The sequence below is a fragment of the Entelurus aequoreus genome, linkage group LG11, assembly GCF_033978785.1.
Source record: "Entelurus aequoreus isolate RoL-2023_Sb linkage group LG11, RoL_Eaeq_v1.1, whole genome shotgun sequence".
Classification (NCBI taxonomy): domain Eukaryota; kingdom Metazoa; phylum Chordata; class Actinopteri; order Syngnathiformes; family Syngnathidae; genus Entelurus; species Entelurus aequoreus.
The window spans coordinates 65,911,303-65,924,790 of record NC_084741.1 but is presented as its reverse complement, the minus strand read 5'-3'; the positions used below and the strand labels follow the sequence as shown (position 1 = coordinate 65,924,790).

The following is a 13,488-nucleotide window of genomic DNA, read 5'->3' as shown; positions in this document are numbered from 1 at the left end:
TGCGGCAGGGGAGGACATTTTTACTTGTGTTCTGAAGTCACAAAGTGTAAAATATATATCCTTAAGTACAAACCCATTAAACATAAAATGAATAATGTTCTTATATCTCATTAAAAATGTGTGACAGATAAGGAAAAACAAAATGTCCAAATCTGTTTAATATGCAAATCAATAGGTGAATAAAAAGTGGGAAGTGTGCACATGTCTATAAGTTTTTACTATACAACTTTGACAACATTTGACTATGATTTGCAAACAAAAGCTATACATGATTTACTATCAACAGTAGTTTTACAATGAGCATATGCTGCTTGATGACATTCTAATACTTACACATGAAAGCATATAAAGCTGCACTATTCAAACAGCGATTAACATCTACTAGCATGGTAACTAACATGTCAAATTCCCTTTACCTTCCAGCATCTAAAACGGTGACTGCAGTCTGTTCCGCTGCACATTTCTACTAGCAGCCCAATCCGCTCATGGACCCGATTCGGTCCAGTTTGAGACCAAAGCAACCTCGGTTCCATCCCCTCCGCGAGCGCTGCTCTGTCTCCGCTCGCTTCTGATTGGCCATGGCCTCTCTGAGGAGGCGGAGCCAGGGTGTCTCCGCCTGGACGTCGACCCACTTGGCGGGGAACTCTGAAGCTTTGGAGTCGGAGGACAAGGTGGACTGCTCCTCTGCCGGGCTGTTTAAGAGGTTCTCCAAGTCGTAATGGTCCAGCAGCTGCTCCATTAACTTCACGTTATAAAACAAAGAAATTAAATTAGAAGAGACAATAATTCAATCGTGGAGACATTTCATTATTCTCCCACCGACAACAACCAAGTGCATACCTGTGCGCTGCTATCAGGAGGAGGGTGCAGCACACGAGCCTCCAAGGTGTCAAGGGGGGCCATGACGAGCAGAGTGGCCCCCAGCAACAAGGGACAAAGCAACATGGCAGCACAGGTGATGAGCTGGACAACTGGAAATAGCAGCTGCTAGAGACCAAACGTTTGAAAACAATTACTTTCATTTTTTGCAGAGGCAGTTTGCTCATCAGTACATGACAAGGAAGTAAATGGTTTAAATCCTACAGCAGACTTAATTATGGACACTGTAGTGCCGTTGAGCAAAGAACGAAAACAAATATTTGCTTGCATCAGTAAACAAAGCTTCTTTTTTTTTTTTAAGACTTAAATCTTTTGGGATTTAAACATTTCACTACATCTATCAAAAATCTCAAAAATACTCAAAAAAAAAAAACCTAAAACATTATCTTAAGAATTATTTAAAAATAAAGTACAAAACATGTTTTTTAATTTCTTTTTAATGTCAAATAAATGTTATGGGGTTAAATGAATAAACTAATGTAAAATCATTTGACTCAAATGTATTAAAAAAAACAAAACAGTAAGAAATGAGAAATACAATAATGTACTTAATTTAAAAAAATCCAAAACGTATTTACTAATACAAGAATACATTTATAAAAAAACGGTAATGTGATTTTTTTTTTTTTTAGGTAGGAATAAGCATCACATTGTAGGGTTGAAAAAAGTTTTTAAAAAGTGAGTAGATTATTAATGTAAACTCAGATCATTTGCACAGTATGAAATGTTCAATAAAAAACAAACTAGAAGAAAATACTCCAAAATGCAACAATTGTGTACAAATACCAAGACAAAACAGAATGAAGATATTTGCATTTCAGCTTGTGAAATATTCAACACAAAAAGAATGCAGAAAGTTTACTTTGCAAATGAAAAGCATGCCCACCTGGTTGGTTGTAGTGCACGGATATCTTCTTGTGGACGTCTTCTGCGCTTACTGCCTCTTCTCCATCTCCGCTCTGAGCTACCTCTCACTTGTTGGCACCTGCTGAGAGCATCACTATCTCACTGGGTAGGCCACGCCTCCTTTTCCTCCTCCTCCTCCTCAGCCGCTCTGTGGTAAAATTGAAATTATTTTTCCCCTCCTGCTGCTGCTGGCAGAGGATGAATGCTAAGGCATGATCTAGTTGTATAGAATACGCTTTGTTTTCTTTGGACGTCTTCTTTACAGAGTGCAAAGCCAGAGGTCTGCAGCTAACTAAGACACGGTGATCTCGTCACCTTTGTCTCAGGTCTTTCCCCAGCATGCCCTGCCCTCTCTGTTTGGTAAGTTACAGTCTGTCAGTGCCATCTGCTCCACGCACCCCCTGCCGCGGAATTATAACACCATAGCGCAGAAGCCGTCAAGTTCAGCAGCCCGATTATTTCAACAAGGTCTAACTCCGTAATCAACCGAAGTGGCACCCAGAGAATGGCTTATTTCCATGCATTTGAATTAAAGGTGGATGCAATTATGATGCAGAGTGGTTATGTAAAGGGGCATACAACCCTCTTATCTTTTTGGGAGACTATGTGTGGAGGAGGGCAGTAGGCGAAAGAGATTAGCGGTTAGGGGGGTTAAACTATTGTGCATGTGATGTCACTAAAAAGACCGTGGGAGGTGAAAAAGTAGGCAGCAGGGAAGGGGGAAAAAATCACCAGCAGAGACCTAGAAGAAGATTGATTATCGAAGAGAAGCCAACCTGTTGGCAAAATAAATGCCAGATGAATGATGGGGAATAGAAAAGATTGTTAGTAAACAGGGAAATGATGGAAGGCACTACTGTATGAAGGGAGGAGCATACAGAGTGATGCCTGTAGCGATGGTGCAGGAAAGCAGCGGTTTTAAAAGTACAAGGCAGACCCAGAACACTAAAGATGGTGCAGCAGTTGAAAAAAAAATACAAATAAAAGAAAGAAAAAGAACGTTTTTCAACATAAAGGTCAAATTCATAGATGTTTAGACTGTTTAGGACAATTGGCACTGAGAATGAGAGGAGAGTAAACTCATTTTTGCCTAACTTTGAAAACCTGTGTTGTAAATTTCAAGGACCTAACCCAGGGGTCCCCAAACCACGGCCCAACAGCATCCAAAATCCGGCCCGGAATAATTATAATTTTTTTTAAAATCCGTCCTTTCTCATCCATTTTCTACCGCTTGTTACTCTGTGTCTTAGCCGCTCAGGCAAATCATATAGTCTAAAAATGCATTTCCCCATCGATAACGTGACATTGTGCTCGCGCCACAGTGTTGGGCGAGCGTGTGGCAAGTGCGCATTCTTTCAGTCAATTAGTGCGTGAGTAAAATATATATATATATATATATGTGTGTTTTAACTGTATATGTGTGTTTTAACTGTATATATGTGTTTTAACTGTTGTTTTAACCCAATGCGGCCCCCAAGTAAAAAGTTTGGGGACCCCCCTGACCTAACCTACTAGACACATTGGACTGCAATGATGCGACACAGCTGCTCGGGAGTTTTGAACCAACCACACCTGGCGCGGGTTTATTACAATTATGTCCTGACTCCAACTTCTCTACACATGATTAATCAGTGCTTGCTAAGCAAAAATCACAGTTTAAAAAATATACAAGGTTATCTAAAAACAAACAAGTAAAATATGAAAAATGTTGAACAATAAAAGGATTTTTAAAAGAGACAGTATTAAAAAACAAAAAAAGGAAAATCAGTTTCTGAGGCGAGATCGGCGAGATGTGCGGGAAATTGGCGTGGTGACTTTAGGGGTCTCGCTCTCCGTCAACACAGCATCTGATGAAAGAAAAAAGGAATGAAATGTGAGAAATCATGTGCCCTTTTCTGGACATGTCATGGATCCTTCATCAGTGTCACTGAAATATACAACACACTTTGTAAATCCTCCTTTGTGTGGTGTCAAACATAAATGTCTTATATGCCAGTCACTACATTTCCATGCACTAAATTAGTTTGATTTCTCAAATACTTGTTTTTTTGTATTTTCACACCTGTGTGTGTGTCCAAGTGTCCATGCACACTCAAATGCGACTATTGGTCATGCGCCTCCCATAAACTGGGGGGGTTCTTATTTCACCTCAGCGCGGATAACTGAATTACTTTTCTGGTTGACCTTTGACGTCACACTAGGATTTGCAGATCCTTACAACTTGTTTTAGCTAATATTGGCTGTAATATTGGCACAAATTACAAATATTACATCTTCAATGGCTATGCTAATGTTAAATAGAAAACAGCATCAAGAAATGATCTTTGATTGCGCCAAGAACATGACACAACTACCAAGAATGTATCGGGGCGGATGCAGAGAAAGGCGGTGGAAGAGGTTTTTTTCCCCCAGGGAATTTTCAGACAAAAATTATGGAAACAAAACTTTTCTGAATGTCTCAATTTATTTAAAAGGCTCTGTGGATTGATGGAAGGAGTTTTAAATCCGAAGGAAAAGACTGTTTGTGTCTCGACTGATATCCAGAGGAAGGTTGCTATTGTTCTGGACGATTTTGCTCTTTGTGCGGAAAGTTAATCAGTTGGCTTGCACAAATGCAGCGGTAAGAGGTTTGTGTACGCTTTAATATACCTGCTTCATTATCTTTCAGCTCATTCATATTTTGTTCGGTGGTCTGAATTAAACCGGCATTTTACATTTCCTTAGCTACCTTCTTAAAAAAATCTGTTTCTTTTTTCTACCATCGATGCACTTCAAACATGTTCTGTTTTTTTTAATTTGTGAACTAAATTAAACGTCTCTTCTTCATTACGATGGTTGCTTTGTTTTTATTGAACAGTATTTGCTTCCGCGTTGCATCCCGTGTGCTTACCCTGGCGCATGCGCTATACGAAGGGTCCTCTCCGGCCGCCACAACCCCTCAAGACATCTGCTTTCCAATCGCATAATCCAGGTGTGTTAGCACAACTTTTCAAAAACCGAATACAATCAGATTAAGGTGTTTCAATGGGTTGTAGGAGGCTTATTTAGAGCCAAACTATTTGAGAACTATTTAGTGCATGGAAACGTACGGACATACAGTATGTAAAGTGAACCATGTAAGACAGTCCTTGTAACACATAATACGGCCAACTACAGGACTTGAGTGGCACATTACCGATCAACACTTTCAACTTCAATCTTAAAGCCAAACAGGTGAGTAGGGTAAGCATTTAAGCTAGACTTACCCTCTTCGTCCTCCTCCTCATCACTGGAGAAAGTAATAGCAGGTTTCTTTGACTTGCGAGTTTTTCGAGGAGTCACAAAACTGTCATCGCGGCTGCAAACTGACTGCTTTGATTTACCTGGATAGAGAAGACAGCAAACATGTCACCAAATTGGACAGTTGAATTGATTAAGACTCCTATTACAGAAAAATTACATTTTGATAATGTTCTATCAGTAATGTGTCAACTAGTCATAATACATAATATTTCACCATTTGTGGCAGTAATAAATCAGTCAAGCGACTGCTGATGCATGACTAGCTTAAACAATTTGAAGAAGTCTGGAGCAAAAAAGTAATTGTGAAGTTTCTTGTACAAAAACTATGACCAAAATGGTGGAGCTGTATTTTCATTTGCACTTTAATCAAAAAGGTTAAGAACCCCTGAGCTAGATGATGGGGGCTGTAAGTTTCATCATGTAGTTTCTTCCCCCCGGCAAATAGACAAAGCTCGGCGACCGTGATTGTTTATTTTAGCAACACTATTATAGATGTGTGCTAAACTGCAGTGTCCTTCGGTTTCACTCCTTAATATTATGTTGCATGTGACTTATGACAGGGGTTCTGAACCTTTTTGATCCTGAGGCGCAATTTTTCCACAACAGAGGGACCCAGGACCGACTAAAATAACACTGAATGAATCATCTTACACAGGATTTTCTTGGTATTCAATAATTATATCTTACCTACCGGTACTTACACTTTACAACCTTGTCAAATTATATGAAAAAATGTATTAATCAAAAATTATTATTAATTTAACACATAAACCTTAGGCTTAGCTCAGGGTGATTAGAAAAACAATTACTAAAAAAAGTATACTGAGCAAGAAGAGCCTCAATAACTGACATAAAATAAACTTACATAATTATGTTGTGTTTAAGTAAACTTAATTAGTAATGAAGGTTTTTTAAAGGAGAACTGCACTTTTTATTTTTGTAAAGACAAAAGGTTTTGTTTTTTTGCATTCCAATATGTAAAAAACGGCTCATTTTTGGTTTCTGGCAATGAAGCTAATGGCAGCAATTAATTCTACCTCTAAATCACTTTAAAAATGCATTCAAAAGCAGTGAATACTTCAGCTACTTTCCATAACCTGTATAACCAAGCTGTAGCAACATCGTTATTGTAAAAGCAAGCAATGAGGAACTCTTTTTCTAGCGTAGTAACACATCGGCATAATTCAATATTAGCCATAAAATCTAGCTACGGAAAGTGATAAGCTAGCTTCTACGACAGCACGATATGCGTTTGAGTTTGTACTAACTGAAAAACATGAACAATCATATTACAGTATCTGTAAAGTATTAGCCCACATTTTAGGTTGTTTGTACACAGCTAGCCAGACAGTGTATGTACTGCAGTTGTAATAACACGGATGATGTGCTGCGTGTAGCATGAGCAATATAAAAGTGACTCACTCGATAGTTATGCGTTTGGTCCCGGTTTATTTGGGTATTATGTCGAAATAGCATGGCTCAAAGTTCCACATTAATAGTGTCAAATTCACTTTCATCTCACTGTCTCGGCTTCCGTCTGCTCCAACATCTCATCTTTCCTTTGTGCTTGCTTCTATAAGCAGTAATTTATCCTCAATATATTCAGCTTCAAAAATATAAGATTGTGAATCCACATTTGTCCAAAAATAGATGTCTTTGTTGTATGTTATCGATTCTGCCATGGTTAGAACACACACACGCGTTTGTTTGCGGAAGTAGGAACACACATTTGTTGCCAGAAGTTGGACGTGCGCTGCTATAGAACAAAATTCAATGCGCTGAAGAAACCAGTCCTGGCATTAAATAAAATGATCAAAATTTGGTAAATATTGAACATATTATATATTGTTATGAACACGTCTGTTACTACATTATATCATCCCCCAAAAAACCTACACATCGAGGAGGCTGGAACTTATGGCTGCACTCGGGCGGAAGGCAGGGGACACTTTGGACAAGTGTGTATGTAAAAACAGAGGGTTTTGAAGTTGTTTTTGAGGTCTTTGAAGGCTACAACGTAACTCCCATTAGCTGCATTTTTCAATTGTTTATCATCTTTAAAATCCTAATATTAAAAGACATCTGGGCTTCTCTCATATAATTGTGAACAATAGACAACATTTTAAAAAAGTGCAGTACCCCTTCAACTGCAGACATGTGATTTGAACTTAATGAAAAAGACTGAAAATAAGATAGGGGTTTGGGGGCCGCATTATTTACACATTACTCTGGTTCATTCACACATTACTTTAGCATTTTTTCTTTGATGGCTCTGACATGAGCCTTCCTGGCAAATTTCTGAGCAGTTTGCATTTTCCTTTTTGTTTCTGCTTTAGTGGATTCTGCCTGGGATTTTATAGCCAATTTCTGTCTCTTTGACTCCCTCTCTACTTCTAACAGCTCCAAATGCTAAATCATAGTATTAATGTTTATTCTATTAGCTAACTTCCTTTATCTGAGTAGCCATTTGTGATTTACAGCATGAAATAAATATCTTGCAGTCATGTTATTGTTTCAAAATGATTAAACTATTCAATGTCAAAATATAAACAGTAGAAATAATGAACAAAATGTTAGCTACTGTCTTGTTCTAAAACACCAATGAGAATACAATTTTGCATTTAGACAGGCTATACTGTAGCAAAAGTCATAACATGTCTGCCACAATTATGTGTGTTCTTAAATGTGCATTCCACATCTTCCATGTTGAGAACGGTTTTGATTTGGGCTTACATAGTAAACAACTAAAATTAATGTTTTGGGCATTTATTTATGCAGACGCATACATTTGTCCAAATGGACGTCATCTACATCCCTAAAAGAAAAATCTAAGGAAGAGAATCCCTCTGCCATTTTTAATATATAAATCGCCCGCTTGAATATTCCCTCTTCTCACTCTCTCGTCGTCATTTGGGATGTACCGTAAGTGTCTGTTGTGATTTCCCTTCCTGGTTCGATGATCCGCCCTATCTTGCCTCTGATTGGCCTGTCCGTAATGTTTCGCCCTAATCTTAACCAATCGTGACTCATCAACCAACCAATCATGGACTTTCTTAAATGTAAACCAAACAATCATCATTGATGTTTCCCGTATATTTTGTCCCCTGCCCGTGGAGCTGCTTCGCTACGTAGCAGCGATTTTTAAGTTAATAATTTTTAATGGAAAACTGTAGTTTTTACCACTGCAGCCGTAAATCCGAATGGATTATCAAAAACTGTACTCATTACGGGAAAACCGTAGTTGTTGGCAGGTATGGCAAATAGACGGATCAAGATTTTAACACAGATTAGGTCGGAAAAAAAGAAAAACTGACATTTAAAATTTTTTTAATTTTTTTTTAGAGATAAGACGGATTTCTAACTATAGACCAAAAAATCCCATGCCTGTAACGGTAATAAAATTTAAGAGCACATAAAATATTAAACCCACTTCTTCACCACTTTAGTCATATTGTTTGCGCTTAAGAGACTTTTCTTTGACTTTAGCTCCAGGCTTCTTCTGTTTGAGATAGTCATTACTGCCAGAAGTGGTGATTCTGCTGCGGCCCATACAGACTACTGAGAAATACATTTTTTGGTGGCCCAACAATGCACACTGCAAGTATATATATGGTAAAAACTAGAGATGTCCGATAATGGCCTTTTTGCCGATATTGACCAACTCTTAATTACCGATTCGGATATCAACAGATACCGATATGTACGGTCGTGGAAATAACATTATTATGCCTAATTTTGTTGTGATGCCTCGCTGGATGCATTAAACAATGTAACAAGGTTTTCCAAAATTATAAACTGGGCTCAATCTGCCCTGCTGTAACGTATTTGTATAAGTAACACAAATGTGCTGCAAGCTAGTGGTGAGTGCTTGAAGTGGCCTACCAGTCAGGCCAGAGCTTCTGAAATGCTGCGGTGAGATAGGGCATCTCCGTTCACTGCAAGCTGCAAAGTGTGCGCCATGCAGGGCAGACTAGCCACACCAAACTCCATCGTAGCTTTTGCCATACTGCGTGCGTTGTCCCTGACCACAACATGAGCTTTCGCCCCGGGGTGGTTTTTGTTGTATTTTTGTTTTTTCTCGGCTGAGTCTTTAAGCGACAACTGTGTGGTACTACTTTTTTTCTGTGTTTTCTTTTCATCCATCTTCCGCTTGTATTCATCGTGTATTTCCTTATGATTCTTGAAGAGGTGGGAGAACAAATTGCTCGTATTAAAGGAAGACGTCTTGGTTCCTCCTCGCATAACCAACTTTTTGCAGTCATCGCAAATTGCCAGTTTTTTATCCGTCAGACACTTTAAAATAATCCCAAACCATAGACATGGTGTCGTTAGTCAGTCACCGAGCGAGCTGGCTTGTTAGCCACGGCTACAGCACCGGCAACAACACACTCTTGTTGTTGTTATGCTGCGCTCGCAGCGGTTTGATGAGGTCATCAAGCGTCGCCAGTAAACCTCTCATGTTGCAGTCGTCAACTCCTGTGTTGTGTGTGGGAGAGGGGAGAGGGGAGGGGCTGTTGACTGGGTTTATATCCGTGTTTTACCGGATATGTACCGCTCCGTACAACGGCGTTTTAAAAAGTCATTAATTTTACTTTTTGAAACAGATACCAACAATTTCCGATATCACATTTTAAAGCATATCGGACATCTCCAGTAAAAACACTGATATAGGGTATCTATTATGTTGAACTAGTGCAGAGTTAGAGTGTACATGTAAAAAGTAGCTATAGTGTACATTACGGCTTTTTTGAGACACGGTCTTGTGATCAATCTGTCAATATTATGCACAGACCTCTCTTAGACTTCCGCATTAGTGTCTTATCAGAAGATTCTCCCTCTTTTTGGTCCTCTTCATTCATATCAGGACTTTCCACATTTTCCAAGCCGCGTGTGTGGACCGCAGTCAGCCGCTTCTCGAACTCCTCTACTTGGCTCTGTTGCAAAACATATGTTAACGCTGAGCACCACCACATGCCTCACCTACTGGAAGCGTGTGTATTGCACCTTGAATTGGAGCTTGGCACCGCGTCGCAGCTTGGCAGTGATGGCGAGCAGGGGCTGGTAAACGCCGGGCTCAGTCAGCTTGTCACTGTAACACTCCCAGCACTCCTGCAACCTCTTGAAGCCACGCTCACACATGGACAGCAGTGACAGAGAGATGGCTAAGTCACACCACTGACGCTCCGTCCTGGCAAGGAGAGAAGAAAGATGAATGAGGGATTAAAATTTGATTAGAAATTATGCAAATTGCACACCATTCTATATCTTTTACTTGTGCGTTTAGGCTTTGTGCTGGCATTTGGACCAAATTGCATTTTCTATTGAACGTCATGTCTTAATTCACTTTGCCATTGAGTAATGTAAGATGTCCTTCCTTTGAGCTTTGAGTATGGATGACTCAGAGCCGGACCCATGGCACAGGTCACGCCCCATCTCCATTCTCCAACAACACGCAGACACAACCTCCATGACAAGATGAGTGCAAGTGATGTCAGCGTGTCATTATTGGGTGAAATCAACTGTGAATTCTGGGTGCCTCTTACCACATACAGACAAAGCGAACAACTAATTACACACGTCCTACCCCTGCATCTTCACATCACAGCTGGTCACGATCAAGGGAAACAGTGAGAGGCGTGATGGTCTCACCTGGCAGTCCTGAAGCGATGACAAAGTTTCTCCACCAGAGACTCGGTCTGCCTTTCTTTGGTGATGTAGGAGAAGAGCTGCCTAAAAACACACAGACATTACATCTGATGGAACATGAAAAATTATCTTACATGTCAACATGTCCCAGCGAGAGAGCCTTCTTACTTCATGATGGTGTTGAAGTCCTCAGAGCTCATGCCTCTCTCAGGGTCGGATAGACGACTGATTATGTCCGGAAGCAGGTTGTAAATTGCATTATCCTGATGAAGAATGATTGGCAGGTAACGATGTGAAGAACTTTCCAATTATTCAAACTTTCTTTTCTCAAAAGTATGTGTGTGCGTGCGTGTGCATGCACGTACCTTGGTGGCCAGCTCATTGAAGAAGTTGAGGGCTAGGCTGGCAATGTGAGGCTCAGGGTCAATTAGCAGCACGGCCACTTCACTGACTTGACCCTTGACCTTAAGAACATCCTTAAGCACCAATTGTGTCAGCACCGTCACGGCTGTCTGCCTCACTGAGGGAACCTCGTCACTGAGCCTGTAACAGGAAAAAGATGTCAAATTAGGGTAACGAGACATCTCTCGCCCCAAGCTGAACTTTAAGATCAAATCTCCAAACCAAAAGAGCGATGTCGCCAATAGCCAAGAACGAGCCACCAAAAAGTAGCTTACAGTCATGGTGCCCTTATTGTAAGAAAACATTAGGTACTCCATAATAATCAACAGTATTGTCTTAAAAGTGATTGCATGCATTACAAGGGAGGTCAAAAGCACTGGAGAGAGAGTCATAGCTGGAGAAAAATATAGAAAAACCTTTGTAAACCTGTTAAGCTAAAATTATCTTTAAAAGCAAAGATGCATCCATCCATTTCCTACAACTTGTCCCTTATGGGGCCACTGCAGCCTATCCTAGCTACACACAGGCGAAAGGCGGGGTACACCCTGGACAAGTCACCACCTCATCGCAGGGACAACACAGACAGACAAGATGCAGTGATTTTTAATTGAAAGTGCTGATGCTGTCATGTAATTTGTTAAGAAATAGGCTAACATTTTTTATAGATTTAAATACATTTAAAAACAAATCTGTTTTGCGTCAACTATTTTATGTTTTCTTACTTTTATGCTTTATGCAATTCCCCCCCCCCATTTTTGTTGAGGTTTTTTTTATTTATTTCTACAATATGCCACAGGTCCATAAAAAGACAGCATTCCACAAATGGCCCCACAGCCACCTTTTGAACACACCTGGCTTTCTACTTTACCAAGAAGCTAATGTGTCGCCAAACAGAAAATTGTCTCTAATGTCTGTCTTCTTAGTACTAATGAAAGTGATAAAAGTTGAGTTGCTTCTGTAGGTTTTTTGCACGGCTGGGGTAGGCACATTCTCGGGTCTTGTGATGGCGGGTCTGTGCTCACGCGGAAAATACTTACAACTTGTATTTGAACACCGAGTAACTACATGACGCAAGACACACACCTCTTTCACTTTTAATGTGTACCTCTTTCACAAACATAGCAACAACACCTCCATTATAATTTATGAGCAGAGGCGAACCCAAAGCCCCAAGTCTGCATTTGTTACAGGGCAAATTTATTTTATTAAAAAATGTAATAAGGAAAATCGATTCAACAATTTTTTAACATTGTTGTAATTAATCGAATGAGGATTTAAAAGTAAATTATTAAATAATCATGCAGCCCCACAGTCAAGTTAAACCAATGTTATTCACAACGGCTTAAGTAAAGTTTTCTCCAATTTTGTTTGGTCCCAGATTGTAAAAAGCTGGACTGTCGGCTCATGATATAAAAATAAAATATTAAGAAAGCATGTAAACATGTCGTCAAGTTCATTTGCATCCCGTTTTTCTATCCTCAAAAGTCAGTTTAGCTGGTCTGGTGTGGTGTGAAAGCGCAATTTAAAGTTGGCCTCACTCCGACCCACACCACAAAAGAAACTCGTTAACTATTTACCCCCATTCATGACAGCGAGTAGGATTTCTGGCAAAAGATCAGAAAAGTGTACACAGCTCTTGCACACGCTAACACAGGGGCTTACCACAGCAATAAACAGGGTAATTAATTCTTAATACGCTTATCTGAAGGCTCCAAGGCGGCAGCAGCAGCCTTTGAGGACAGTGGAGGTGTTTGTGTGGGAGACAATTAGCGAGAACTTATCAGGTAGGAAACACTAGGAGGGCAAAAGACATTAGAAAAGTGACTGACATATTCAAAACACCTAAATGTGGATGCATTATAATTAAAACTAGCACATCGTCTAAGTTGGCTATAGGGCACCCAGCTTTAATTTGACTATAAAAGCCATTGAATTGTTTTTAAAAGTGAACTTCTTGAAACAAGTGTAAAACATTTAAATTCCCTCCTACTTGCTTAGCCACTCTGCGTAATTACAGCAGCTACCAGCTACAATCTGTTACACATTAGTAATTTTAGAAAAAATGACACTGTCTAAAGCGACCTGATCTATAGTTTATTTAGTGTGTTCTCTCTAAAATCACTGTCAGGATGGTTGATGTAGTAACCACAGGACTGTTAGTTTCATCAAAGTTGCAACAAACGTGTAAACTTTTGCACATTATGATGTTGTTATGTTAGTATAAAGAGGCTGAGAGGGACACGACACAGAGGCATATGTGATAAGATGTCACTTAGCAAGATCCCCCACCCAGCTTAGACATAAGGCAGGGGGTTACTCTGTATAATCAAGCCACAAAGGGCATCTAATTGTGAGATACAAATGCGTCCAGGT

General features: G+C 39.8%; 2 protein-coding genes across 4 annotated transcripts in view; both read right to left on the bottom strand.

The window, feature by feature from the left end:
• Nucleotides 1-140: 140 nt before the first annotated feature.
• Nucleotides 141-2,630, bottom strand: nppcl (natriuretic peptide C-like). 2 transcript variants are annotated; one of them, XM_062063795.1, is made up of 3 exons: nucleotides 1,766-2,630; nucleotides 841-984; nucleotides 141-742 (listed from the first exon to the last, which is right to left on the bottom strand). In XM_062063795.1, exons 2-3 carry the CDS (start codon nucleotides 943-945, stop codon nucleotides 467-469), a joined length of 381 nt encoding a protein of 126 aa, XP_061919779.1. In that variant the 5' UTR covers nucleotides 946-984; nucleotides 1,766-2,630; the 3' UTR covers nucleotides 141-466. The 2 variants fall into 2 exon arrangements, with proteins under 2 accessions (XP_061919779.1, XP_061919778.1); XM_062063794.1 differs by having other exon boundaries at nucleotides 841-987; nucleotides 1,766-2,628.
• Nucleotides 2,631-3,333: 703 nt separating this feature from the next.
• ncapd2 (non-SMC condensin I complex, subunit D2) overlaps nucleotides 3,334-13,488 on the bottom strand; it is a 39,995-nt gene continuing 29,840 nt past the window's right edge. For both annotated transcript variants that reach the window (XM_062063792.1, XM_062063793.1), the window contains 7 exons: nucleotides 11,079-11,256; nucleotides 10,882-10,976; nucleotides 10,717-10,797; nucleotides 10,072-10,255; nucleotides 9,860-10,001; nucleotides 5,031-5,147; nucleotides 3,334-3,632 (listed from right to left, as the gene is read on the bottom strand). In XM_062063792.1, coding sequence (XP_061919776.1) covers nucleotides 3,550-3,632; nucleotides 5,031-5,147; nucleotides 9,860-10,001; nucleotides 10,072-10,255; nucleotides 10,717-10,797; nucleotides 10,882-10,976; nucleotides 11,079-11,256 — 880 coding nt within the window. In that variant the 3' untranslated portion in view covers nucleotides 3,334-3,549. The remainder of the gene's footprint in view (nucleotides 3,633-5,030; nucleotides 5,148-9,859; nucleotides 10,002-10,071; nucleotides 10,256-10,716; nucleotides 10,798-10,881; nucleotides 10,977-11,078; nucleotides 11,257-13,488) is intronic.

Excerpts from the sequence above, each read along its gene's own strand:
- nppcl (XM_062063795.1), bottom strand. The coding sequence starts at position 945 with ATGTTGCTTTGTCCCTTGTTGCTGGGGGCCACTCTGCTCGTCATGGCC. Across the intron at positions 743-840 it reads CTCCTGATAGCAGCGCACAG|TTAATGGAGCAGCTGCTGGA; the intron begins GTATGCACTTGG and ends TATAACGTGAAG.